Genomic DNA, 23,381 nt, shown 5'->3' on the forward strand with positions numbered 1-23,381 from the left:
GACTTCCGTAGGCTGGTTGGAGAAGGGGAACAGTTGTTTAATACCCTACTCTGTCTTGAAGGAGAACATTCAATCTCATTAACTAACCTAGCCTGTCTTTCAGAAGGGGTCTCTTTGTATGTATGTAAAGAGGACACTGAAGTCTGCTTCTTCACTCACTTCAGAACCTGGAATGGAAGTGGTAACTCTCAGCATTGAAATGGAAAGTACGCCTCTTTCCCAGTTAAGCTGCTATTTCCATTTCTAGCTTTAGAAGCAAACCCAGTAGGAGGTTTGCTCTAAAAATGCACAGGTTGCTACCTTAAACCTCAATGTTTGATGTGCAGTCAGTAATTGTGACCCACAATCTTTGCAATTACATATAGAACAGACAATTTTAATGAGTTAAGAAATGTGCTCTTGTGGATGTCTGAATATTCATTTTCTGTGCATGGCCATCATAAAGGAACGTTGTAGGCTGGAAAAGTGGATCCTTTCACCATCTGGTATTGTCTTGTTTGAGTTCACTAATGGTATAAATTGTGTTGCCTCCAGCCAGGACATAGCTGATCCTGTGTCAGATTGTGTAGTATCCCATCATCTGCACTGTAGCATTAGAAACACAAGTTAGGAGCTGAAATTAAAAACAAAAAAAAGGGGGGGGGGGCAAATTATTGGTGCTGAAATTAAAAACAAAAAAAGGGGGGGGGGAATTATTGGTGAAGACAGTCAAAATGGATCAAGGCAAATCTTAGTTTTATTATTGCATAGGCAGGAGCTGGGTTACTTAGCAAGCCTGCTCAGGCTAATATTTAGCAGTACGTTAACCATATGTTTATAGTTATTCCCTGTAGATAAAGGCCTTGACTGTGAATTTCCTTGCTTTCAAATGTGAAATTTTTAACACAGTTTATCCTCCTGCAATTACTACTCTTGCCTGAAGCCATAATTCATGGAGTCTCTATCCAGGCCAGTGCTAGATGGGATGGGGATCCTGGATGCAGAGAACAGAAGCTGTGGTACAGAGAACAGACTACTGCATTTCCTTCCAGGTGGTACACCTGAACATTTGACACATGGTTGAAATGCCTGTAATGTAATTCCTGGTGCAATGAAATCTATCACAAGTCGAATGTCAGAAATAGTCACAGACTATAGAGGAATGCAACATGACGGAGAGATTTTACAAGATCAGAAAGCTCAGGGATGAGAGGCCAAAGGGGTGCTGTGGAGGTGAATGGGGTAAGAGCCCTCAAAAATAGAGAGATTTTAAGTCACTGTATCTGGAAGAGCTTTGCAGAGATTCAGACTGAATGTGTTACGTAAGTGGTTGGTCTTTTAATCTCATCCTAATTTTTTAATTAGATGGGTCAAATGTTAGACTGTTGGGTATTTCACATGGACAGTCCTGGAGAGGCTCCTCATTCAGAAATCCATGTACCTTTTAAGGTGCAGTTTAGAAAGGAACTAGTCAAATCTGCATTGTCCTTTCCTGTTCCATAAGAATAGAAACAGTCAAATCTTTACTGCATTTCTGTCCATTAGACAAATTTAATCAGCTGGGTAGCTTTTTATTTTTTGAGCATGCTGTTATTTTAATAATTAACTACAGATTAGTGTTAGAAGTATACTGGGGAATTTCAAGTTACTTGGATAGTCTAATAACACAGGACAGAGCAGGCTTAGGTCTTCCCCCCCACCATGTTTGTTGTGTTTGCCCCATAGATTTGAGCACAGGGAATAGTGCATGCTTAGAAGGGTAGGAACTGAGACAGATCTTGGCTTTGGATCACAGATATTTGAAAGACCAAAATGCTGGAAGGCAGATGACCCTGCAGTGGCACCATTGGAAGGATGATCTGTTAAGACACCTAATTGTAAGAGTGTTGGGGGTTAGTAATGAAGAAAAAGTAAGGTAATGGTAGGGTTCTGGTGAGAATTTGTCCCAAAATTCTTTCTCGTTTATTTACACTTAAAGTGCATTTTTACCTGTTACAAATGGCACTAAATATACCTTATTTCCCCAATCATATGGATGTTGCTTTAGTTTGGAGCTCCTTGGCCACCACTTGCAGATGAAAGGTTGCAGCCAGCGTTCCATTAAGTCCCACTTTCAGATTGTAGAAAAAAGTATTAACGGTTATTTCTCCAAACATTGGAATTCTTTCTAGTCACAATGGACTCTTCTTCCCAGCCTGGATTGAAATTGCAGTAATTTTAGAGTTAGAGGGCCATTAAACTACAACTTGTTTATCATTTTGACATGAGCTGTTGGGTTCCCCATAGCTCTGAAATGGCCTGTTTTTATGATTTGTAACTTTACAAAAAAGGCTACTGCCTAGGTACCCCCTCCCCCGCCAAAAAAAAATCCTGTCTACAGTACTTAATAATCTTTTACAATCCCTGTTCCATCAGTTTACAGCTGCCTTACATATATCTGGTAACAGCTTGTACACCAGTTGGAAGAATGAAATAGTTTAATATAAATCCTGCAGCAACATCTTACGGAGTTCTTCAAGCCCAGTAGGGACTTCAGCACAGAGCCTGACCACAGCTGGTGAAGGCTCTGTGACGAGTTCCCAGGTGTAATTTGTAATAGTTTTTAGGGGGTTCCAGGAATCAGGAGCCCAATACATGCTAATGCATGTAGCTGATATCTAGCATGTACTTTACTATATATGCTTTGTAGGAGATAAACTAAGGTCTGTAGGGTAGGTATACCACTTCTTTGGGTTTTTCAGTGAAGTTAATAAAATCCTACTTTAAAAAAAAAAAACATTTTAAATACATATATCAATCTCTGAATGGGAAAAATGCAGAGTTGCTGTTTATAGAAACTATATTTACAGTAAAATTATCCCTACATTCATCTTTCCTATCTGTTGGTTTTTTTAAAGTGGTATCTGAGCACCTTACACTGGGGTTCTCAAACTGGGGGTTAGGACCCCTCACGGGGTCATGAGGTTATTACAGGGGGGGTTGTGAGCTATCAGCCTCCATCCCAAACCCTGTGTTGTATCCAGTATTTATAAATGGTGTTTAATATATTGTGTTTTTAATTTATAAGGGAGGTTGCACTTAGAGGCTTGCTGTGTTAAAGGGGGGCACTAGTACAAAAGTTTGAGAACTGCTGTACTGCCTTATGCCATTCCTGGCTATTTTGCACTCCTGATTCTGTACTGTGCCCCTTTTCTTTCCCCTGAAATGAAAGATCCAATTCAAAAAGGGAAAGAGGGGCCTTGTAACAGATTTTCCCAGCCTCTATCCTCCCCTGTGTTGTGGTTATTAATATAAATGATGTAGTACAGTAGGAGACCTGCCTGCCAGATCAAAAATTCCCATGCTCAAGGGTGGATACCACCATGGTGTAGCTGGAGGATGGAGATGTATCACCTAGCTGTCTGACACCTTACGAGTTATTTCAGCTGCCACTGACTCAGGTCCACATACACATGGGGTTAAAATGTACATTCCAATGACTGTGGCCTAGTGGTTACATCTGAAACGCCTGGTTCTGTTCACAAGCATGGGTAAGGGAGTGTCTGGTGATTGAAGCAGGGGGGACAGGGCCCCCAGGACTCCTGGAAGGGGAGTCTGGTGTAGTGGCTATAGCACGGGGCGTGGGGGTCAGAGCCAGGACCGCCTGGGTTCTACCTTTTGCCGCTGACGCGTTCTGTGCGCCGAGGCAGCCGCTGCCATACTCCGTGCCTCAGTTTCCCCACCCGTGCAGTGGTGGGGAGCGAGGCGCTTTGAACACGTGGGGCGGCGCTGCGTTCTCTCTCCCCCGACTCCGCCGCCGGGCGACGGCCCAGGGGCGGAGCCAGTTCCTCCGCCCTCCCCGGGGCTCTGCCGCTTTAAGGGGCGGGTCCCGCTCGCGCGCGCTGAGGAAGTTTGTCCGCTCCTGGCCGCCGTCTCTCCCCTGGCGGCCCCGCCCGCCATATTGTCCCCGCCTCAGGCCGAACTACTGCAGCCGGAGCGGCCATGGGTGGGATCGGCTCCGAGCCCCGGGCCCGCGGCGCCCGCCTCTCGGTGTGATGGGGGGGAGCGCTTCGCCCCGGGGGGGGCGGCAGATCCGGAGCCCCAGGGACCCGCCCCCCACGGACACCCCGGGCCCCCCCCGCCCCCTCTGTCCTCGAGCAGCCCCGCACATCACCCCTTGTGCGCCCCCGCCCCCGTGCACGCGCCACACCTGGGGGCAGCCCCTCCGCGCCGCCCCATCGAGCCCCCCCCCGCGTGTGCGTGACCCCCACACGCTCCTCTCCCTACAGCCCCCGGGCCCGCCACCCCTCCCCCCAACCCCCTCGCGTGCGCCCAGCTTCAGCGGGGCCCTTCTGCTGCAGCAGCGTCGGGCCTGGGCTGGCTCTTGGGCCGGGGGGCGGGGAAGCACCTGAGGTGTTTACTGCGGGGCTTGTCTGCTCTCCCGCAGCCTTCTCTGCTGTGCTGGAGGGTGTTTACTGGGAGCCCTAACACCTTCCTTCATTGACAGGCAGCAGGTGTAAGACAAACAAAAGGAAGTGTTTCTTCTCACAGCCCACCCGCAGCCTGTGGCACTCAGGCCAAGAGTATAACAGGGTTCAAAAAAAACCTAGATCAGTTCCCGGAGGACAGATCCATCAATGGCTATTAGCCAGGACGGGCAGGGATGCAAAACCGTGCTCCGAAGTGTCCCTAGAAGTGTTGCCAGAAGCTGGGAATGGGCAACAAGGGATGGATCACTTGCTGATTCCCTTTTCTGTTCATTTTCTTGGGGCACCTGGCACTGGCCTCTGTTGGAAGACAGGATACTGGGCTGGATGGACCTTTGGTCTTACCTGCTATGGCCGTTCTTATATTCTAATTGAGGGGCATGGCTATTACGCCTTAACAAAGTTCTGTTAATTGGGAGGTTAAGGGACAATGAAAGACAAATAACAGAGTTTTAAGCAGTCAAGGCCCTCAAAAAAAAAAAAAACCCTCCCCTTTTAATAGTTCAATTTGTGCTCTGATGTTTGCCATCTTACTATTTCTATACACATTGAATAGTCTTCCAGCCAAGACGGGATTTAAATGTTCAGCATAAAAGAACAAGCAGATTTTTGTTGTTGTAAAAACAAATTCAGATTATTATTGTTTATACTGTGGTAGTATGTAGGAGCCCCAGGCATGGACTGTACAGACAGTCCTGCCCCCAAAGAGTTTACAGTCTTTGTCCATCGGAAAGAAGCAAAAAGGGCAGAAGCCCAACTTTTTTCTTCTGCAAGGCCTCTTTAAGAGAGGAAGAATGGATTTGTGGTTAAGGCATAAAACTGTGATTAAGGAGACCTGGACCTTCAGGCAAGCCATTTAATCTCTCTGGCCAGATTCTCAGAAGTTTTTAGGCTCCTAACTTCCATTTATTTCAGTGAAAGTTAGAATCCAAATACCTTTGAGGATCTGTTTTTTATGGAATTGTTGTAGTCACGTTGATCCCAGGATATGAGAGAGACAAGGTGGGTGCTGTAGTAATTTTTATTGAACCACCTGCTTCTCTTGGTGAAAGAAACAAGCTTCTAAGCAACATGGAGTTGTTCTTCAGGGTTTTGAGGGTCTGGGCCCCTGTACCTACATTGTCCCATCTGTAAAATAGGGATAACACTATAGAGGTGCTGTGAAGTTAGGTGCAAGAGGTGTGTGAAAGTTACCTACCTACTCTGCTCCAAATCCACGTGTGTTATAAATCTTTCCTTTTCAGTTTTAAGGATTGAAGAAATAGTCAAACAGTGAGCAGCAGTCAACCTCTCAGGGCAGTCTCCATACCCTTTGTTGTTATGGCAGGGGGAAGGCGGGGCCCTAACCGGACATCCTACTGCCGAAATCCTCTTTGTGAAACGGGAGCTACTGGGGGTTCTGGACATTCCATGAGTTCATCGGTCACTGGTGTGCGCTCACGTACCAGGTAAATATGCATCCCCTTTATTCCCTTATGTGCTGTGACAGTTCCTCCTCTGTGAAACACGTAGTTTCACAATGAGGCTGGTTCATGTTTTTCCATTCCTGGCCGTTTTGTCAGTGGTTCGGTGACTCTTTGGTTGGAATGCTGATGTCAGGTTGCAACAGTCTCGCTTATCCATGACAACTTCCCTGGAGTATGTTTTTGTCATTAAAGCAAAGAATGACAATTGGGAAGTGTGGGTTCTGATACACCCCAGGACTGCCAAGTGCTTGGCATGTGATGCTTAGCTACCTGATAGGAGTGTTCTAAAGGACTTGGAGATTGGGGTGCTATAGACAACATTTTATTTAAAAAATGGCTCCAGAATCCTGCTTGGTGGATCAACCATATCCAGCAGAGTATGGCAGTTGATGCGCTTCTGGGGCAGCAGTTGGTTAGCGCAGATGGATGCAGTCTGCTTTTCTTTCACAAATCCTAAACTGGTTGAATGGTAGCAGCTCAGCCTTGGATTATATGCTTTCACTTTCAATCTGACTTCTGTGGGGAAAGCACCAAAGTGTGGGGGAGGAGAGGGGAAGTGGTGCCAAGTGAGAAATTGAGGGAAATCAGCACTTGGGTATCCACATGATGAGCATTTCAAAAATACCTTGGATAGAACATCCTTGACATGGCAGGTGAATATCCCTTAATATACTCCCTGCTTGTGGCCCTAAGCTGAGATGTTTCTTTAATATTACTCATTTATATAGCAGTTCATCCCAAGGGGTCCAGAGCACCTTATAATCCATACACATACAGCAGCCCTGATGTGCATAAGGCCTCCTTGGAGATGGAGGGCAAGCCCCTGTGATGAGCAGGGAAAGGCTTGTCAGGGTGAGAATCTTACTCTGTAAAAAGTGCCATTAGATCTCTAGTGTCCACGCAGAGCCTGTGAGGCCTCGTGTCTCTGTCTTCTGGACACTTGTATTATAGAAGTGTTGTTTCCACCACGCGTTCCAGAGGTCAAAGGTTTGACTCAATCCTGTGAGTTTTGGGGCTTCTGGGATTTCAGAGCTAATGCTGCGAATGCTAAGTTATGCCTTCAGTGACGCACCTGAGCCTCTGCATATGTCTACACTGCAATTAGAGGTGTGATTGCGGCATGTGTAGACATCTTTGAGCTAGCTCGCTCTAGTAACAATAGCAGTAAGGCCACGGCAGAACCGGTTAGCCCTGAGTACATACCCCAGGTCCTGGATGGCAGAGCACAGCCTGTGCTGCCGCCCGTGTTGCTGCAATTTCTTTGCAGTTGTTTGAGCTGGTGAGATCAAAGTTAGTGTGTGTAAGACACTGTCACGTAGTCACAAACTTGGTGCTCTGGCACGCTGTGAATGAAGTCAGTCAGGACTCTAGTGCAGTGTTTCTCCCCCCTCAGGGCACACTCTCATCAGGGCAAGCCTCCTTGGCTCCAGCGCCTCCTGGGTCTGACCTGGGAGCATTCAGCACCGCTGTGCACAACTTGAGCTCCCTGTGGTGAGTCCATTTGGGTGGGACACCTGGGGAAGCCTTCCATGCCACCCCAAAGGAGCCATGCACCCCACCTCTGTAGTCAGCGGTGACGCTCAGCCAGCGAAGTTGGTTTATTAGTCGTCGGAAACACAGCCTAGAACATACCTTGTTAGCACAGTAAGCAGGAACATTCGGCAGAGTCCCTCGTAGGGGAGTCTAGAGCACGTGGACCCCCGCTGCCCCCAGTCCCAAACCAGGGGACTGACCAGCATGCAAGCAGCCCAGCCTCAGTCACCCCCAGCTGTCCCGCATCCATGCTTTGTTTCTTTTCTGAGCAAAGAGGTGACCTGGTCTCCCCCTCTCTCGTTGTTCTCCAGCACCTTTGGCTGGCTCCTTGCAGAGGGCAGGCTCTGGCCATCGGTTGCGGGTGTCGGCCATTCTTACACCTGCCCTTTAGTGTGTGTGTGTGGGGGGGATACACCTGTCCTCTAGGGGTCTCTGCAACAACAACACACCTTTATCCCATCACCTAGATACTTGAGTAGTACATAGGGGAAACTGAGGCGCGCACACAATGTTGAGAGAAGACATGAAGACCATTCCCACTTCATCAGTCACACCTCTGATTGCACTGTAGACAGACCTTCTGTTTGAGGCTTTCAGCCTTCACAGTCTTATATTTTTAAAAAGCCTGGATTGAGCCTCTTGTTTCCATTCACTTGACTGGAAGCTTTTCTGCCATCACTTATAGCCGTGACTTTTATGGTTCTATGCTGGGATTTTTAATGGAAGTTTGGCATCTAATGCTCTGAAGCCCCTTTGGAAATCCAAGGCCTAATTACTGAGTGTTGTTGCTTAGGGACCATTCACTGGATGCACTTTGCTTGACTTGCATTTATACCCTTCTCTTTGAGTAAATGGTCGGTAGCCGGAGTTGCGCTTGTAAACAGGAATACAAACCTGTGACTAAACCTCATGGTTCCTCTGTGGCTTTAAATAGGGTTTGGGAGGATAAGAAATCTCATAATTTATTTTATTTACTTGGATTTTATGGCACCAAATCTTTCGTGCGTACATGTTACACAGTGTAAATAGTATGAAGCAGAAACACTTGCAACTAGCTTAAAAGGCCGCTCGGTGGCCCTGCTGGGCTGTGTGTGTACAAGCACTGCTCTCAGACCTTGCTCAAAGTGGGGGAATCCAACGTCATGGTGCTGCAGACTGGCCTGATCCCAAATCTAGTTCTTGCTATACAAACCAAATGCCATGCCTGTATCAGGCAAAAAGGTATTGGCACATCCTGAGCATGCAGCGCTACCTCTGCACGTTGTCTCACAGCTCCATGCAACAGGTGTCCTTTAAGCATTGGCTGTACCAGTTCATTGCAGCCTCTGGGTGTAGTGTTTAGCTTGGGCTCCTCACTTAGCATAGACCCATCCAGCCTCTGCAGTCTGAGTGTTGCCTGGAGGTGGGCATTGTTGTTTTTTTTTTTCTCAGCATATCTCAGGGGAGTAACTGGTGGGTTTTGGTTTATCTTGGTAGGAGCGGTTCAGGTACGGGCCTCTCCAGCCCTCCTCTGGCAACCCAGACAGTGGTTCCGCTCCGGCACTGTAAGATCCCAGAGCTGCCTGTGGAGAGGAGTGTCTTGTTTGAACTTCAGCTCTTCTTCTGTCATCTCATTGCTCTCTTTGTCCACTACATCAATATCTACAAAACTGTGTGGTGGTACCCTCCCTCCCACCCTCCATCACACACATCACTGGTAGGTACCTGGGTACGTGCTGCTGTAGTCCCATAGATCCCTGCCCCCAGTTTACCTCCAGTCCCACTCCCATCTCCCATGTGCATGGCAGCTCTCTCCAGATTGCTGAGCACCCAAACCCATTCCCTCCCCAACAGCTATCCCCGTTCCTCCTGCTCTTCGACAGCAACTGGGTAGATGCTCTGTTAGGACAGCACGTTAGTCTAAGAGCCAGCAGCCAATCTAGCCCAGTTCTTGTGACAGTGGCATTTTTATAGTGCTGGGCAAAAACAGCCGCCTTCTCAGCATCCTGTCACTGTAGGGAGCGTAGAGGTATGTGTTGATTCACTGAGCAGTGATATAACAAACATTGGGGGGGGGGGGGGAAATGGTATTTAAATTGCACGTACAAACCCCCTGGCTCCTACCAGCTCTTATGTTGAATGTATCTGTAATGTTAAGAATCATGAGATCTGGGATTCCATCCCAGCGCTGACTTTCCTTCTCGGAATAGAGTTGATCCTCTTAAATTGAATCCTTGGCGGAGTGGGCAGAAAGTGAGTAGCATACAGGAGAGGCGATGAGTAGAGGTGGGGATCCATCATTTTAAGAGAAGCCTCTTTCATGACTGGAAGAAGCCATGGCTCCATCTGGCTGATGTTATTGTTCTGGGCTGAGCAGTAGAGCTCTCCTGTGGCTTCAAATGCATCACACAGGGAATTCTGCCTTGGACCATAACACAAAAGTATGGCTTATTGCGACTAGGTCCCAGCAGGCACTGCTCCATCTTTGTTTGAGTAGCCTGGCCACACTGCATCCTAGGACTTAATCTTCATAGGCTTCACCCTTTTTGTTAAAGACTAAGTGGTTATAATCAGCTCCACTTCATGGAAACTAGAGGTGGCTCTGAGGCCCCAGGTAAATTGTCAAGTGACTCTAATTTGGGCAAAGTTTGGACACCCTGGAACAGTGCACACTTGGCATTCTCCTGATAATCCAGGAGGAGAGAGGAAGGAGTGGCTCTGCTGCCTGGAGCAAAATAGAAGTGTTTCCTTTTTGTCATTGCAGAACTTTCATCTCATTGACTTCAACGTGCTGACGGTGACGACAATCGTCTTAGCGCGCAGGCTGATCGGTGCCATTGTGAAGGAGGTAAAGCCGCAGGCCAAACTCAGAACTGTTCTCTCCCTCCCAACCTTCTCTGACTAGCCTCTGTGTTTGCCTTTCTGTATTGTGGGTGCATTAGGTAAAAGAATGCAGAGAAGTGCATTTCAACTCAATAGAGAGCTTTATCGAGTCAAAACACCAGCCTCCTTAATTGTGTGCACTAGCTGTTATTGCTGAAGAGCCATCAGTAAAGCAACAGTTTCTGTAGGACCTGCATAATAGTGCTACAGAGAGATCTGCAGGTACTCTAAGCACTTAGAATGCCGTGTGTTCTCAAAGGGATGTGCTGACATGAACTCAATATAGAAGGTTCTTAGACTGGAATGATAAGTTTAAAAGCAAAAACTAGAGATTAGATAGTACCTGGCAGCTTAAACATAGGGTGAAGTTTGGACCTACTGGAAGCTGAATGTAAACTCAAGTGTCCCTTTTAAACATCAGCCTTTTTCCTTCCCTGTTCTGAAGGGTTTTGAATTGACTGGAACATAAAACCTCAATGTGGTTTCCTACTGGAAAACTGATTTTACAGAGCTGTCTCAATCCATTACTCATATGAGTTTCTCTGATGGTTGCTGAATTCCTAGTGTTTCAAACTGTAGTGAGTTTACTAAAGAATGATGTATGGCACCTTTCACTTTCCCTTCCTCTTATTTCTTTCCACTGTGTTCAGGAAAGCAATCTGCTCCTTGCGTGAGCAGCCTTCTAGGCTGCAGACAGGTGACACACCAGGGCTAGACAAGACACCACAGGAGCTCTCCTCTCCCCCAGCGAAATGGGAAGTGTATTTGAAATCTGTGCCCAAGGTTCAGCTTCGTGATCTTGGAAAATCCAAATGCAGATTCTGATCTAAACCAGGCCCCTCTCATCTGGCCTCAGTCACATGGCACCTGGAGGTCACTCTGCCTCCATTACTGTGTGGTGCTGATTTAGTGGGACTGAGTAGAGCTCCTTCACTAGTTATGCTGCTCGTTTTTCCTGTTTGCTTTCCAGAAGGAAATAAGTTGTCTAACTCCTGCCCTGCTCTGTCTCCTCTGCAGGCTTCACAAAGTGGCAAAGTCTCCCTGCCCCGCTCCATTTTCCTTGTGATTACTCGGTTTGCGGTCCTCACTGGGACAGGCTGGAGCCTGTGCCGGTCAATAATTCACCTCTTCAGAACCTACTCGTTCCTCAATCTCTTGTTCCTGTGTTACCCGTAAGTACCTCTCTTCTCCAATCTGTGTTTAGATGATGAATTTCTAAAGCTTCCCATCAGAGCTGACTTTAGGAAGTGCGGGGCCCAATTCGAACAGTTTTGACGAGGCCCTGACAGGGATGACTAAAGAAAAAAACAAACCAACAACAAAAAACACCTGTAAAAAATCACGTGGGGCTTGTATTCACCGGGCGGTGCTCTGAGTCTTTGGCGGCACTTCGGCAGTGGGTCCTTCACTTGCTCCAGGTCTTTGGCAGCACTGAAGGACCCGCCGCCGAAGTACCACCGAAGACCCAGATCAAGCGAAGGACCCGCCGCCGAAGTGCCGCTGGAGACCCAAAGCGCCGCCAGGTGAGTAAAAATTAAAAAGGCGCCTCTAGCCAGGGAAGGGATTCTCACTGGGCGCGGGGCCCTCTTAGGCGCGGGGCGCGATTCGGGGGAATTGGTGGAATTAGCCTAAAGCCGGCCCTGCTGCCCGTCCAATCAAATGCTGTTATTCCAATACCATATGGGGCAAGATGTGGCTTGAAAGTAAATGAGCACTTGACTTTCTTGCAACAGAACTTAACCTTTCACTCTGTTGGTAGATCATAAAGACTATATTAGGTTAGATCTCTTGGGGCAGATATATGTCTTTTCCACTCTACTTGAATCACCTGCCCGGTGAAGGAGTTAACCACAGTTTGCAAATTGCCCAGGGTTTCATAAAAGGGCTGTCCACTTGGAGACTTCTCATGCTGTATAAATAATCCATTTCTCAAACTTGTCTTGGCTGTTCAGTTCCCAGAACTTCCCAATTCCTTGTGTTGGTCCACAAATATCCTGTGCAAGATGGATAGAATCAAACACTTTTCCCCTGCCACTTGTTGAACAAATCTGAGGAACAAGGTTCTCTCTGTAGGCAAAGAGCAGAATTATGCCCCCCCCCCCGCCCTTTCTGGGAAAGGTTTCTCTGCCAAGAGTGAATAGGTAAAGACTTAGTTTTGTATGCAAATGTGGTTCAGATGTTAGAATCATTCTGCGCCAGAGAACTACGAAGCATCTCATAAAGGTATGGGGCCGTGCTCCACCCATCTTTAAGGTGACCAGGGTAAATGAGATGGGTAAGTGGTTTCGGGTCAGCTAGCTGAGTTCCGTGACCCTGTAGGTGGGCAGATGTGAGGGTCACCATTGGTGGCGCTGGTGTGGACAGTGCAGAGATGCTATGATCTCACATGAATGACTCTGGTACAAGCAATGCTGAACCCTAATGAGGACTGGCTCCTTGCCAGCTGTGATTAACAGAAGGAATCCTTCAAGGAGGAGAACCTAGCAGCTGGAACATAATGAGTAAGGCTATGATTATGTCACGGAGGTCATGGAATCTGTGACTTCCATTGACCTCTGTGACGTTTTCTGCCCTGGGGCTGGAGCTCCCAGCCAGCCCCATCCTGGTGGGTGGGACCCGGCAGCTGCCCAGCTGCAGCAGGCAGCTGGCAAACTCTGCAGCTGCCCAATTGCGGCAGGGAGGCTGGGGGAACTGCATCTGCCCAGCTATGGCGGACGGCCAGTGGGACCCCACGCAGCTGTCCATGAGCTTTACTAAAAATATCTGCGACAAAACTTAGCCTTAATCATGAGCAAGCTGTATTAATATTAACCGGCCACCTTCAGCAATGCACATCCCAAACTCAGTGCATATTAGGTGGACCTAATTGTGTTATCTCTCTAGCTTCCAGCAGATATATGGGCAATGTCAGGTGGCCGTAGCCCTCTCGGCTTGTCCCATTCTAGAGTCTGTGTGGGAAGTGGCTCCCATGATCCTAAACACCATTCACAAGGGGATGTTGGGTGCTAGCACTTCTTCACTGTCGTGGGAATGGCAGTCAGACTGGGGGGCGGGGAAAGGGGGATGACTGGGCACGTTGATGTTATAGCCTTCCTGCCCATGTGCTTTTCCAGGTTCGGCATGTACATTCCTTTTCTCCAGCTGAACTGTGACTTCCGGAAGACAGCCCTCTTCTCCCAAGTGGCTAACATTGGCCCCCGAGAAACCGGGGAAGTGAACTCCAGGGGTAAAGACTATCTAACAGTTTTAAAGGAGACCTGGAAGCAGCACACCAGGCAAATGTATGGCGTAGAGGCCATGCCCACCCATGCGTGCTGCCTCTCTCCAGACCTGATCCGCAATGAGGTGGAGTATTTGAAGATGGACTTTAACTGGAGGATGAAAGAGGTGCTGGTGAGCTCCATGCTCAGTGCCTATTATGTAGCCTTTGTGCCTGTCTGGTTTGTCAAGGTGAGTGCCCTGCACCCGTATGTGCTCATTGCTCTAGCACGTGCTTCATGTCGTTCCTCCCACTAATGAGTCAAGAGAGGCAGTTTTGTTTGTGTCGCTGGCAAAATCGGATGCTTGGCTTGGTATGGCTGCAGTACGGTTAGTTCTCATCCGATGTATGGAAAGTGGATGCAGTAAGTCTAAAGGCTGGTCTACACACACGTTCTGCAGAGACACCTGTGTCAACAAACGTAAATCAATTTACACCTGGCTTGTTTGAGTTTGCTTAATTCCGAATTGTCCTGTGATGTGGTTAGTTTTGTGGAGTAGAAGGGGTCTGAATGTTGAGATGCTTGAAAGAAATAGAAAAGTCTGAATTTAACTTATAATGCAATACAAAATCCTACTCTGTGTTTCAGCCACTGAACTCCGATTACCTTGAGTTACCCAAACTTCTGTATTCCTGTCATCCATGGCAAAGTGTCATGGGCTTGTTCCATCCATTGGGGTGAAACTGTTTTCCCCCGTGGACTTACAGAATTTCTTCTCTGGTTATGGCCAAGCCAACTTTTTATGAACTGTAATGTCTTGTTGGGCGAGATTCAAGACAAGAATAAAACTGATTTTCTTTTCTATCCTACCTCTCTTTAGGGAGGGGGGTAAATTGTAACAGAGGGGACTCTCCCCCATCTATTTTATTGGATTTTCACAGTAAGTTGTACTGTACAGCAAATGTATTTGGATGAGTATAAAACAAGACCAGAGACTTCAGGGACCTACCGTAATCTGCCATGCGTCTGGCTTCATGGCTGTCACTTTTGGGACTAGAACTCAAAGCCACCTGCTCTAAAAGTGCAGGCCTCCTGCCATTTGAGCTAAAGGAGGATCATTGTTAGCTTCTATTCCTTGACTGCAGCAAAGCTTTTGATACGGTCTCCCATAGTATTCTTGCCAGCAAGTTAAAGAAGTATGGGCTGGATGAATGGACTATAAGGTCGATAGAAAGCTGGCTAGATCGTCGGGCTCAATGGGTAGTGATCAACGGCTCCATGTCTAGTTGGCAGCCGGTATCAAGCCACGTGCCCCAAGGGTCGGTCCTGGGGCCGGTTTTGTTCAGTATCTTCATTAATGATCTGGAGGATGGTGTGGACTGTACCCTCAGCAAGTTTGCAGATGACACTAAACTGGAGGAGTGGTAGATATGCTGGAGGGTAGGGATAGGATACAGAGAGATCTAAACAAATTAGAGGATTGGGCCAAAAGAAATCTGATGAGGTTCAGCAAGGTCAGGTGCAGAGTTCTGCACTTAGGATGGAAGAATCCCGTGCACTGCTACAGACTAGGGATCGAGTGGCTAGGCAGCAGTTCTGCAGAAAAGGACCTAGGGGGTAACAGTGGACGAGAAGCTGGATATGAGTCAAAAGTTTGCCCTTGTTCCCAAGAAGACTAACGGCATTTTGGGCTGTATAAGTAGGGGCATTGCCAGCAGATCGAGGTATGTGATCATTCCCCTCTCTTTGACATCGATGAGGCCTCCTCTGAAGTACTGTGTCCAGTTTTGGATGCCACACTACAAGGAGGATGTGGAAAAATTGGAAAGAGTCCAGTGGAGGGCAACAAAAATGATTCAAGGGCTGGAGCACATGATTTATGAGGAGAGGCTGAGGGAACTGGGATTATTTAGTCTGCAGAAGAGAAGAATGAGGGGGGATTTGATAGCTGTTTTCAACTACCTGAAAGGGGGTTCCAAAGAGGATGGATCTAAACTGTTCTCATGGTACCAGATGACAGAACAAGGAGTAATGGTCTCAAGTTGCAGTGGGGGAGGTTTAGGTTGGATATTAGAAGAAACTTTTTCACTAGGATGGTGTGAAGCACTGGAATGGGTTACCTAGGGAGATGGTGGAATCTCCTTCCTTAGAGGTTTTCAAAGTCCAGCTTGACAAAGCCCTGGCTGGGGTGATTTAGTTGGGGATTGGTCCTGCTTTGAGCAGGGGGTTGTACTAGATACCTCCTGAGCTCCCTTCCAACCCTGATATTCTGTGATTCTGATTCTAGCAGTATGGGGTCTATGAGCAGTAGTGATTCTCCCAGTGTCATAGGGACAGAGTATTGCAGCATAAGTGTCAGTTGTGGAATTCACACTCAGTCACGGTGCCCCTTGTGTGCAGAAGAGCGACTGTTGCCCGAATAGGACCCCTTTATCCAGCTGGTCGTAGATTTTGATTCTGAAGTGTTCAGAAGCTTAACCTTTTCTTGGCTGGCCAATTACTGCTGAGTGCAGGGCTGGTACAGCTGCTGCGCTGCTCTGCCTCTGATTTCTCAAGCAGCAATAATTGCTGCCGTGAAAAGGTTCTGGTTCGCTTGAGTGCCTCCTGGTCTGACTCTGCTTTGTTGGGTCAGGGTGTCCGAACACATTTTTACACTGTATTCCTGCCCCCCCAGAACACTCAGTATTATGACAAACGGTGGTCATGTGAGCTGTTCCTGCTGGTGTCCATCAGTACGTCTGTGATTCTGATGCAGCATCTCCTGCCTGCCTGCTACTGCGACCTTCTCCACAAAGCTGCTGCACACCTGGGCTGCTGGCAGAAGGTCGATCCTGCCCTATGCTCCAATGTGCTACAGCATCAGTAAGGACCTCTTCCCCTGGCTAGCACTGGTTTGTTCTCTCTTGTATGCTGGGGTGCGGAGCTAATCTGCCAGGCTGCTATTCGCCCTGGGGGAGAAATCTCTCTCAGTTCAGCAACGGGAAACATGAAACCAGAGTTGCTCCGTGTGGCTGCTAATCAGCCTAATGCTGTATGGGCTCAATATATCATGTCCCGCACCAAACGCAGCAAGCAAACCTCTGGTTTGTTGGTAAGCAGCGACAATGGCTATTAAACGCTTAGTTGTACAGCTCGACGAGCCAAATTCTGCCCTTGCAAATAACCGCAACTTGATGTCTTAGCAAATAGTTACAAGAGTCCTTAGTGACAGGCTCAAGGATTAGGACCGTCGGTGGCTGCATTGGTGTAGTGCCCCCAGCTAATTGGGGGAATGCCATTGACTCCCCTGCAGAAGCTCTGTTCAGAGTTGCGGCCAGCTGCCATGTGACTGATCCTGTCATTCTGGAGGTGGGACTAAGGGAGTGGTTTCTCTTGCAGGTGGACAGAAGAATGCATGTGGCCACAGGGGGTGCTGGTGAAACACAGCAAGAAGGTGTACAAAGCCGTGGGCCATTACAATGTGGCTGTGCCATCTGATGTCTCACACTTCCGCTTTCATGTAAGCTGGCGTTGTTCCTCCTTCATTATTAGAATTATTTATAGTAGTGCCTAGAGAGGATCAGGGCCCTATTGTCTGGGGCACTGCACAGATGTACAGAGAGTCCCCTGCCCCAAAGAACTTACAGTCTAAATAGACAAGAGAGACATAAAGTTGGAAGGCAAGGAGGCACCAAGAGGTGAAGTGCCTTCCTCACGATCTCACAGCAGGGCAGTGACCAAGCCAGGAATAGCCCCGATCTGAGTCTTATTCCTGGGCTTTCTCCCTGTCCCATGCCTCCTGAGCACTAACAGTGCAGGAACTTTCTGCAGAGGACCTCTGTACACTTGCTCTGGGGATGAGAGCACCAAAGTTCTTTTCATTTGTGAGTGAGAAGAGAATGTGCTGCTAGGTCTGAAATCTTAGTGCGTTAGCTCATGGAGCATTCATTCCTATGTGTTCCGTATTTTCTGTGGAGCGTCTGACTCCCATGCAGGACCTTACCCTGGGCTCTTTATCCTCCAGTTCTTTTTCAGCAAACCGCTGAGGATCTTGAACATTTTAATTCTGCTGGAAGGAGCTATCATCTTCTACCAGCTCTACTCACTCATCTCGTCAGAGAAGTGGCACCAGACCATCTCACTGGCTCTCATCCTCTTCAGCAATTATTACGCCTTCTTCAAGCTGCTGCGTGACCGGCTGGTCCTGGGAAAAGCTTACGCATACTCTGCCAGCAGAGACTCAGAGCAGAAGTTCCATTAAATCGCACTGCTGCTCAGCTTGTATTACGGACAAAACCTTAAAAAAAAAAACAAAAAAAAAAAAACACCCACACAAACAACCTCAGAGCTTTGTATTTTTGTTACCACTGCTTTTTTCTTTGATAACTGATGTAATTAAAAGGAAAAAACATATTTTTGTACTCCCAACAGCTGTTTGTGTGTTTGTTATTTAGCTGCATCAAACAATCAGCCCTCCACATCCTATCTTTACTTTGAGGGCATCTCCACATTAACAAATGACTCTGAACCTCCGTTCTTGACAGGTGCAAGTGTTGTTTATCTGTGGGGGAGGAGGATGTTGGGAGGGGTCTGCCTGTGGAGTTGGGGAGGAATGAATAGATCAGTGTGATCACGTTTAAAAGCTGCTTGTTGGTTGGGAGCAGTCGAGCCGAAGGCCTTGTCTACAGGAGGAAGTTGAAAGTGGCGTGGACACGTAGTTCGAGTGCCTTCCTGTGATTTAGCTTAAATCAAAATAAACGCCCATAGAAGAGGGTCATGCCACTTTAACTTCATCTATTTAGAACCTGATGGTTCGGATCAGTGAAATTTCTTCTCTCTTAGGCCTTGACTGCACCATCTGGTTTAAAAATCGTATTTTAAAAACCAACAAAACCTGCTTTCCCTCCCTCTAACTGGCACTCCCTGAGACAATTAGAGCAAGGCTGTGTTTACCCTACAGACGTCTTCTGGCGTAGCTGTGATGGTCAGGAGCATGACGAGACGTGATCTCTGACTGACACAACTGCTGGCAGAAGCCCCTAGTGTAGACACAGCTATACTGGCGAAACTGCTGTTACATATATGGCTTGTTTTGCTTGGGGGTATGTGGTTTTATCACCGTGGTACAAAGTGCAGCTTTGCTGATATTGCTGCAGCCACACTGGGCGTTCTTTGCTACTGTAGCACACCAGTAAAGCAATCCTGGTATAGACAGCCTAACAGGGAATTAATCCTCTACTTTTCCTGTCTCCCGTTGGGGCTGAGTTTACACTGCAATTCAAATAGCCTGGCCAGATTTACTCTGGGAGTCTCAGGCACATGGCAGCCCTGTGCTCGGGGAGTTTCTGGGGCCACAGCCTTTGCAGGGGAAGGGTTGCAAACACTGCATTCTAAACCCCAAACTCTGGTATTTTACCAAATGGAAATATTTGGGGTTGTCTTTTTTTATCCTGTTTTATACTAAACGCCCTGACCATGGTCCTCTGAAAGGAGAGTTGCTGGGCGGGAGGGAAAGGTTCTGTAAAGGTCCAAAGGCTTTGAACACAAAGACCCAGCTGGGTGACGTGTATTTCTCATTGGCTCATTGCTGGAGTTTATATTGTGCGATTCATACATCTCAACTTCCTATGTTTGCCCTGGAGCAAGGACAGCAGATGGGGATGCTGCTTTCAATTAATGCCTAACTATGTTTTTGCAGCAGGTTAAGTTATTGATTAAAGACATTTTGTAAGTATCTGTGATCTGGGGTAATCTGTCATTTCAAGCAACTCTCCTACCTTTTGGCAACTCCTAAAAAATTAATCCCTTAACCAGTTTCCCTTTAAAGTATTCTTTGCAAGGCAAACCATGTGGAAGTTACCAGTGAGGTAAACTAAGCTTTGAAACTGCTTCCCACCCTGCTCCAGTCATTTCAGAGTGACCTGAACTGGACAAATAAATTGCAAACTTGTGTCCTTTCTTTTTTTTAAACCAAGTGTCCCCCTCTCCTTCCAGCTTCCTTCATTTATTTTATTCCTCTGCACTAGAAGTTCAGGTCGTGCCGAGGCTGGAATCTTCTGTGGTGTTGGAGAACTAGTGTAACAAAGGACATTACAAAAGTACAGTTGGAGTAATGAGGCAGAGGACAGATTGTTGCTGGTAGCTGCTATTTGTTAGCTGCAGTGGCCAGTACTTTAGTGAAGGGAAAACAACCCTGCCCTTTCAAGGAAGGGATTCACAAACCTTGGGAGCTAGACGCCTTCCTGGGAAGAGCAGCCTTGATCTTCCTGCTGTGAAAATGAAAAGAAAGCAGCTGTTTTGTTTTTTTTAATCCAAGCCTGATCCAGTATCAAGAAGTAAAAAAGGGCCCAAATCTCATCTTTATCATACTCTTATCCTCTTACCTTTAAAAAACAGGCTCGAGGCTTGTCCCAAATGCTTTTCCCCAGCTGGGTGCAGCCACTACAGGCAAAACATGTATAAGTGCCACGACCACCTCCACAGCAGCTGTCTCTGGATGGTGCAGGCAGGGGCTATCTGCAGTACACCCCTTAGGGATCATGAGTCTTCAGCGGGCACACTACACATGAGAGCCCATTGTCAGAGGATGTGATGCAGACTGTACGTCCTGCAGAGTTCAGCCCTTCTGATTCAGGGTGGGGGAGAAGCTGGAATTGTGGTGGTTTAGCCCTGCAAATGTGTGCAAGGGCACTCTTCAGCCCAACCCCCTGCGGAGGGGAGTGCCAGGTGCTGGCACTAGTGGGCAGCAGAGAGCTGATCCGCCCTTAGTTTTTCATGATTGAGGGATGATGGCAGGCTGGTCATTCTGTCAAACCCAGCCTGCTCTTCCGCTCAAGGGTTCAGCTGGTTACAGTCAGGAGCAGGGTTAAGCGACTGGGGCCATGCAAACGGCCTGGAACAAAGTGACCGGGGGAACTGGTGTGTAAGGGGGAGGGGAGGCCTCCAGAAAGTCAAACCCGCCAGTGCTGCAGTCTGGAGGAAGGATGGAACCGGGGCTGGAACAGCCCAAGACAAGGCAGATCCAGTTCAGACACTTTCCTGGAATGGCCGCAGCAGGAGCGCTTACCCTGATATGTCGGGAGGGAGCCACTGCTGACCCAAGTAACGGCAGAGATCTCTGCAACTGAAGGCCATGAGATCTACCCAGTAATGAGGGCAGGCCCCCATCCCACATCCCCTGCCAGCTGCACCCCAGCAACACTTAGTGATGAGAGCACTGAAAACAAAAGCGAAAAAGAAGGAAATGCTGCCTGCTGCCCAGCGTGAAGGTGGCCGCACTGGCTTGGCAGACAGGAAGGGAGGGGAGAGGGGTGGCGCTGCAAGGTGGCATGTCAAATGCACAATGACCCTGGGTTCCTCCCAGTGCTCCACCTGCCTGAGCAGCATTTGACGGCCATGTGCCCCATAAGGCTGGGTGCATGGCAGCTGTCCCAGAACTTTTTGAGGCTAATGGCCTGGTGCCCTGCTTTGTCCCTCCTCTGGGGAGGAAACGCCACCTCCGCAGGTGGCCAGACAGACTCAGTGCTGAGACACCACCAGCCCAGTCCCCAGGTGGGTGGCTGGATTGCAAGGGGGGGGGGTGGAGCAGGGGCAGAAGTGTTCTCGGTTGGGAAGAAAATGTAACATACTGGCTGAAAGCCCCCCACACCAACCACCTTGGAGCCCATCACTCACCTCTAGCCAGCCAGGAGTTAGAGAAACACGCAGTGCCACCGTGTCCAATGGACAGGGAAGAGCAGCCAGCAACTAGGGACAGAAAATGAGCTAATCAGAAAACACAGGACTCCAGTGGCTGTAGGATGGCTGGATCGCTTCAGCATGTGCCAAGCCACCATATTAGCTAAGAGATGCTCAAAATGGACAAGGGCGCGCCTGAGAGCCCCTCAGGGCCAGGCCTGGCTTTGGGGTCTACGTCTGCATAGACCAGGGGTCAGCAACCTTTCAGAAGTGATATGCCGAGTCTTCATTTATTCAAGGTTTCGCGTGCCGGTAACACATTTTAAAAGGTCTCTTTCTATAAGTCTATAATATATAACTAAAGTACTGGTGCATGTAAAGTAAATAAGGTTTTTAAAATGTTTAAGAAGCTTCATTTAAAATTAAATTAAAATGCAGACCCCCCCCCAACCCCCCGACTGGTGGCCAGGAACCTGGTAGTGTGAGTGCCACTGAAAAGCAGCTTGTGTGCCACCTTCGGCACGAGTGCCATAGGTTGCCTACCCCTGGCATAGACCCTAGTGCAGCGCGGGCCTTGGGCCTGACTGGGGCTTCACCCAAATAATCCTGCTTCACCGCTGCCAGAGGGAAGCCCGTTGCACGGCCCGGACTCATACCCAGGGACAAGCAGGGACGTGACACACGTGAGTGGGAAATGCATGTCATCGTGCGCGGCTGCAATTGCTGTCCCCTGCAGTCCCGCCAAGTGCCCAGCTCCTGGCATAGCAGGGGGCTCATTCTAGAGGCACTTGGTTATTCTAAGCCTCTTGCTTTTTTACCTGTTGGTGCTGCTTGCACACCCAACCACTAGGCGGTCCTCCTGCTATGCACTGGGCTCAGTCGCTGCAACAGATGGCATTTTGTTTTTCCAGCCTCTAGCTGCAGAGGTGACAATAACCCTAAGGCTGCCTGCCCCACCAATCCCCAGGATGCATGTACTTTACTTCGGCTGCACTGCCAAGCTCATGCTGCGGCACCAGGGCCCCTCCTGGCCCAGGGCAGAGCGGCGTGTCTGACACACACAGCTTTGGGGATGGGGAGTGTAGGGCGCGAGCCGTGTACGGCTAAAGTGCTGGGCTCAACTTTAACTTGGGTCACAAGTGCAGTGAGCCCAGTGGGCTCAGCCCTCATCCCGAGCGCCGAGTTTCCTACACTGGGCTATGCATCGCAGCCTGGGCGCACAGTGCTGGTTCACTGGATGCACTTCAGCACGACATGCACGCCAGTTCAAGGCCTCCGGGGGTGGGGGGGTGTCAGTGTGCCCCTTTGTACCCGCAGAAGGAACCAGGCTCAGCACCAATGCACGGCTGAATGACTCCCTGAAGCACAGTGCCAGTGCCATCCTGCTAGTTAGTACCAGCCAGCCCCAGCGCATGGTGTTCTGGTGGGATCTGATGCCAGAAAAAGGGCAGCAGTGCTGAGCTGCCTCATGCAGACATGACAGGACACCACCACAGCCATGAGAAAAGACCGTTACTTACCTTTGTAACTGTTGTTCTTCGAGATGTGTTGCTCATATCCATTCCAGTTAGGTGTGCGCGCCGCGCATGCACGTTCGTCGGAAACTTTTTACCCTAGCAACTCCAGTGGGCCGGCAGGTCGCTCCCTAGAGTGGCGCCGCCATGGCGCTTGATATATACCCCTGCCGGCCCACCCGCTCCTCAGTTCCTTCTTGCCGGCTACTCCGACAGTGGGGAAGGAGGGCGGGTGTGGAATGGATGTGAGCAACACATCTCGAAGAACAACAGTTACAAAGGTGAGTAACCGTCTTTTCTTCTTCGAGTGATTGCTCACATCCATTCCAGTTAGGTGAATCCCAAGCCATACCTAGGCGGTGGGGTCGGAGTGAGAAGTAGCGGCATGGAGCACTGCAGATCCGAAGGCCGCGTCCTCTCTGGACTGCTGGACCAGGGCGTAGTGGGAAGCAAAGGTGTGGACCGATGACCAGGTCGCTGCCCAACAGATTTCCTGGATGGGCACACGGGCGAGGAAAGCCAGCGACGACGCCTGCGCCCTGGTAGAGTGCGCAGTCACACGGCCCGTAGGAACGTGAGCCAAGTCATAGCAGGTCCTGATACAGGACGTTACCCACGAGGATAACCTCTGCGAGGAAATGGGAAGCCCCTTAATGCGGTCCGCTACTGCCACGAAAAGCTGGGGGGATTTGCGGAACCGTTTGG

General features: G+C 48.8%; 1 protein-coding gene and 1 long non-coding RNA gene across 3 annotated transcripts; one reads left to right on the plus strand and one right to left on the minus strand.

Moving 5' to 3' along the window:
* Nucleotides 1–355: 355 nt before the first annotated feature.
* On the minus strand, nucleotides 356–2,788 carry LOC127039195 (uncharacterized). Its single transcript, XR_007770919.1, has 2 exons — nucleotides 1,969–2,788; nucleotides 356–613 (listed from the first exon to the last, which is right to left on the minus strand). It is a non-coding gene; the product is annotated as an uncharacterized LOC127039195 (long non-coding RNA).
* A 1,134-nt stretch (nucleotides 2,789–3,922) lies between these two features.
* On the plus strand, nucleotides 3,923–17,913 carry TMEM39B (transmembrane protein 39B). 2 transcript variants are annotated; one of them, XM_050932439.1, is made up of 9 exons: nucleotides 3,923–4,008; nucleotides 5,690–5,893; nucleotides 8,921–9,140; nucleotides 10,188–10,271; nucleotides 11,324–11,478; nucleotides 13,420–13,756; nucleotides 16,181–16,368; nucleotides 16,885–17,005; nucleotides 17,510–17,913. In XM_050932439.1, the coding sequence occupies exons 2-9, from the start codon at nucleotides 5,766–5,768 to the stop codon at nucleotides 17,744–17,746; spliced, it is 1,470 nt and encodes a 489-aa protein (XP_050788396.1). In that variant the 5' UTR covers nucleotides 3,923–4,008; nucleotides 5,690–5,765; the 3' UTR covers nucleotides 17,747–17,913. The 2 variants fall into 2 exon arrangements, with proteins under 2 accessions (XP_050788396.1, XP_050788397.1); XM_050932440.1 differs by lacking the exons at nucleotides 3,923–4,008; nucleotides 5,690–5,893; nucleotides 8,921–9,140; nucleotides 10,188–10,271 and adding an exon at nucleotides 10,305–10,528.
* Nucleotides 17,914–23,381: the final 5,468 nt, after the last annotated feature.

This window comes from Gopherus flavomarginatus, chromosome 22, assembly GCF_025201925.1.
Source record: "Gopherus flavomarginatus isolate rGopFla2 chromosome 22, rGopFla2.mat.asm, whole genome shotgun sequence".
In the NCBI taxonomy this organism is placed as follows: Eukaryota; Metazoa; Chordata; order Testudines; family Testudinidae; genus Gopherus; species Gopherus flavomarginatus.

Coding starts and splice junctions, on each gene's coding strand:
- TMEM39B (XM_050932439.1), top strand. CDS start 5,766: ATGGCAGGGGGAAGGCGGGGCCCTAACCGGACATCCTACTGCCGAAAT. Junction 11,479..13,419: donor CTCTTGTTCCTGTGTTACCC/GTAAGTACCTCT, acceptor GTGCTTTTCCAG/GTTCGGCATGTACATTCCTT. Junction 17,006..17,509: donor TCTCACACTTCCGCTTTCAT/GTAAGCTGGCGT, acceptor TTTATCCTCCAG/TTCTTTTTCAGCAAACCGCT.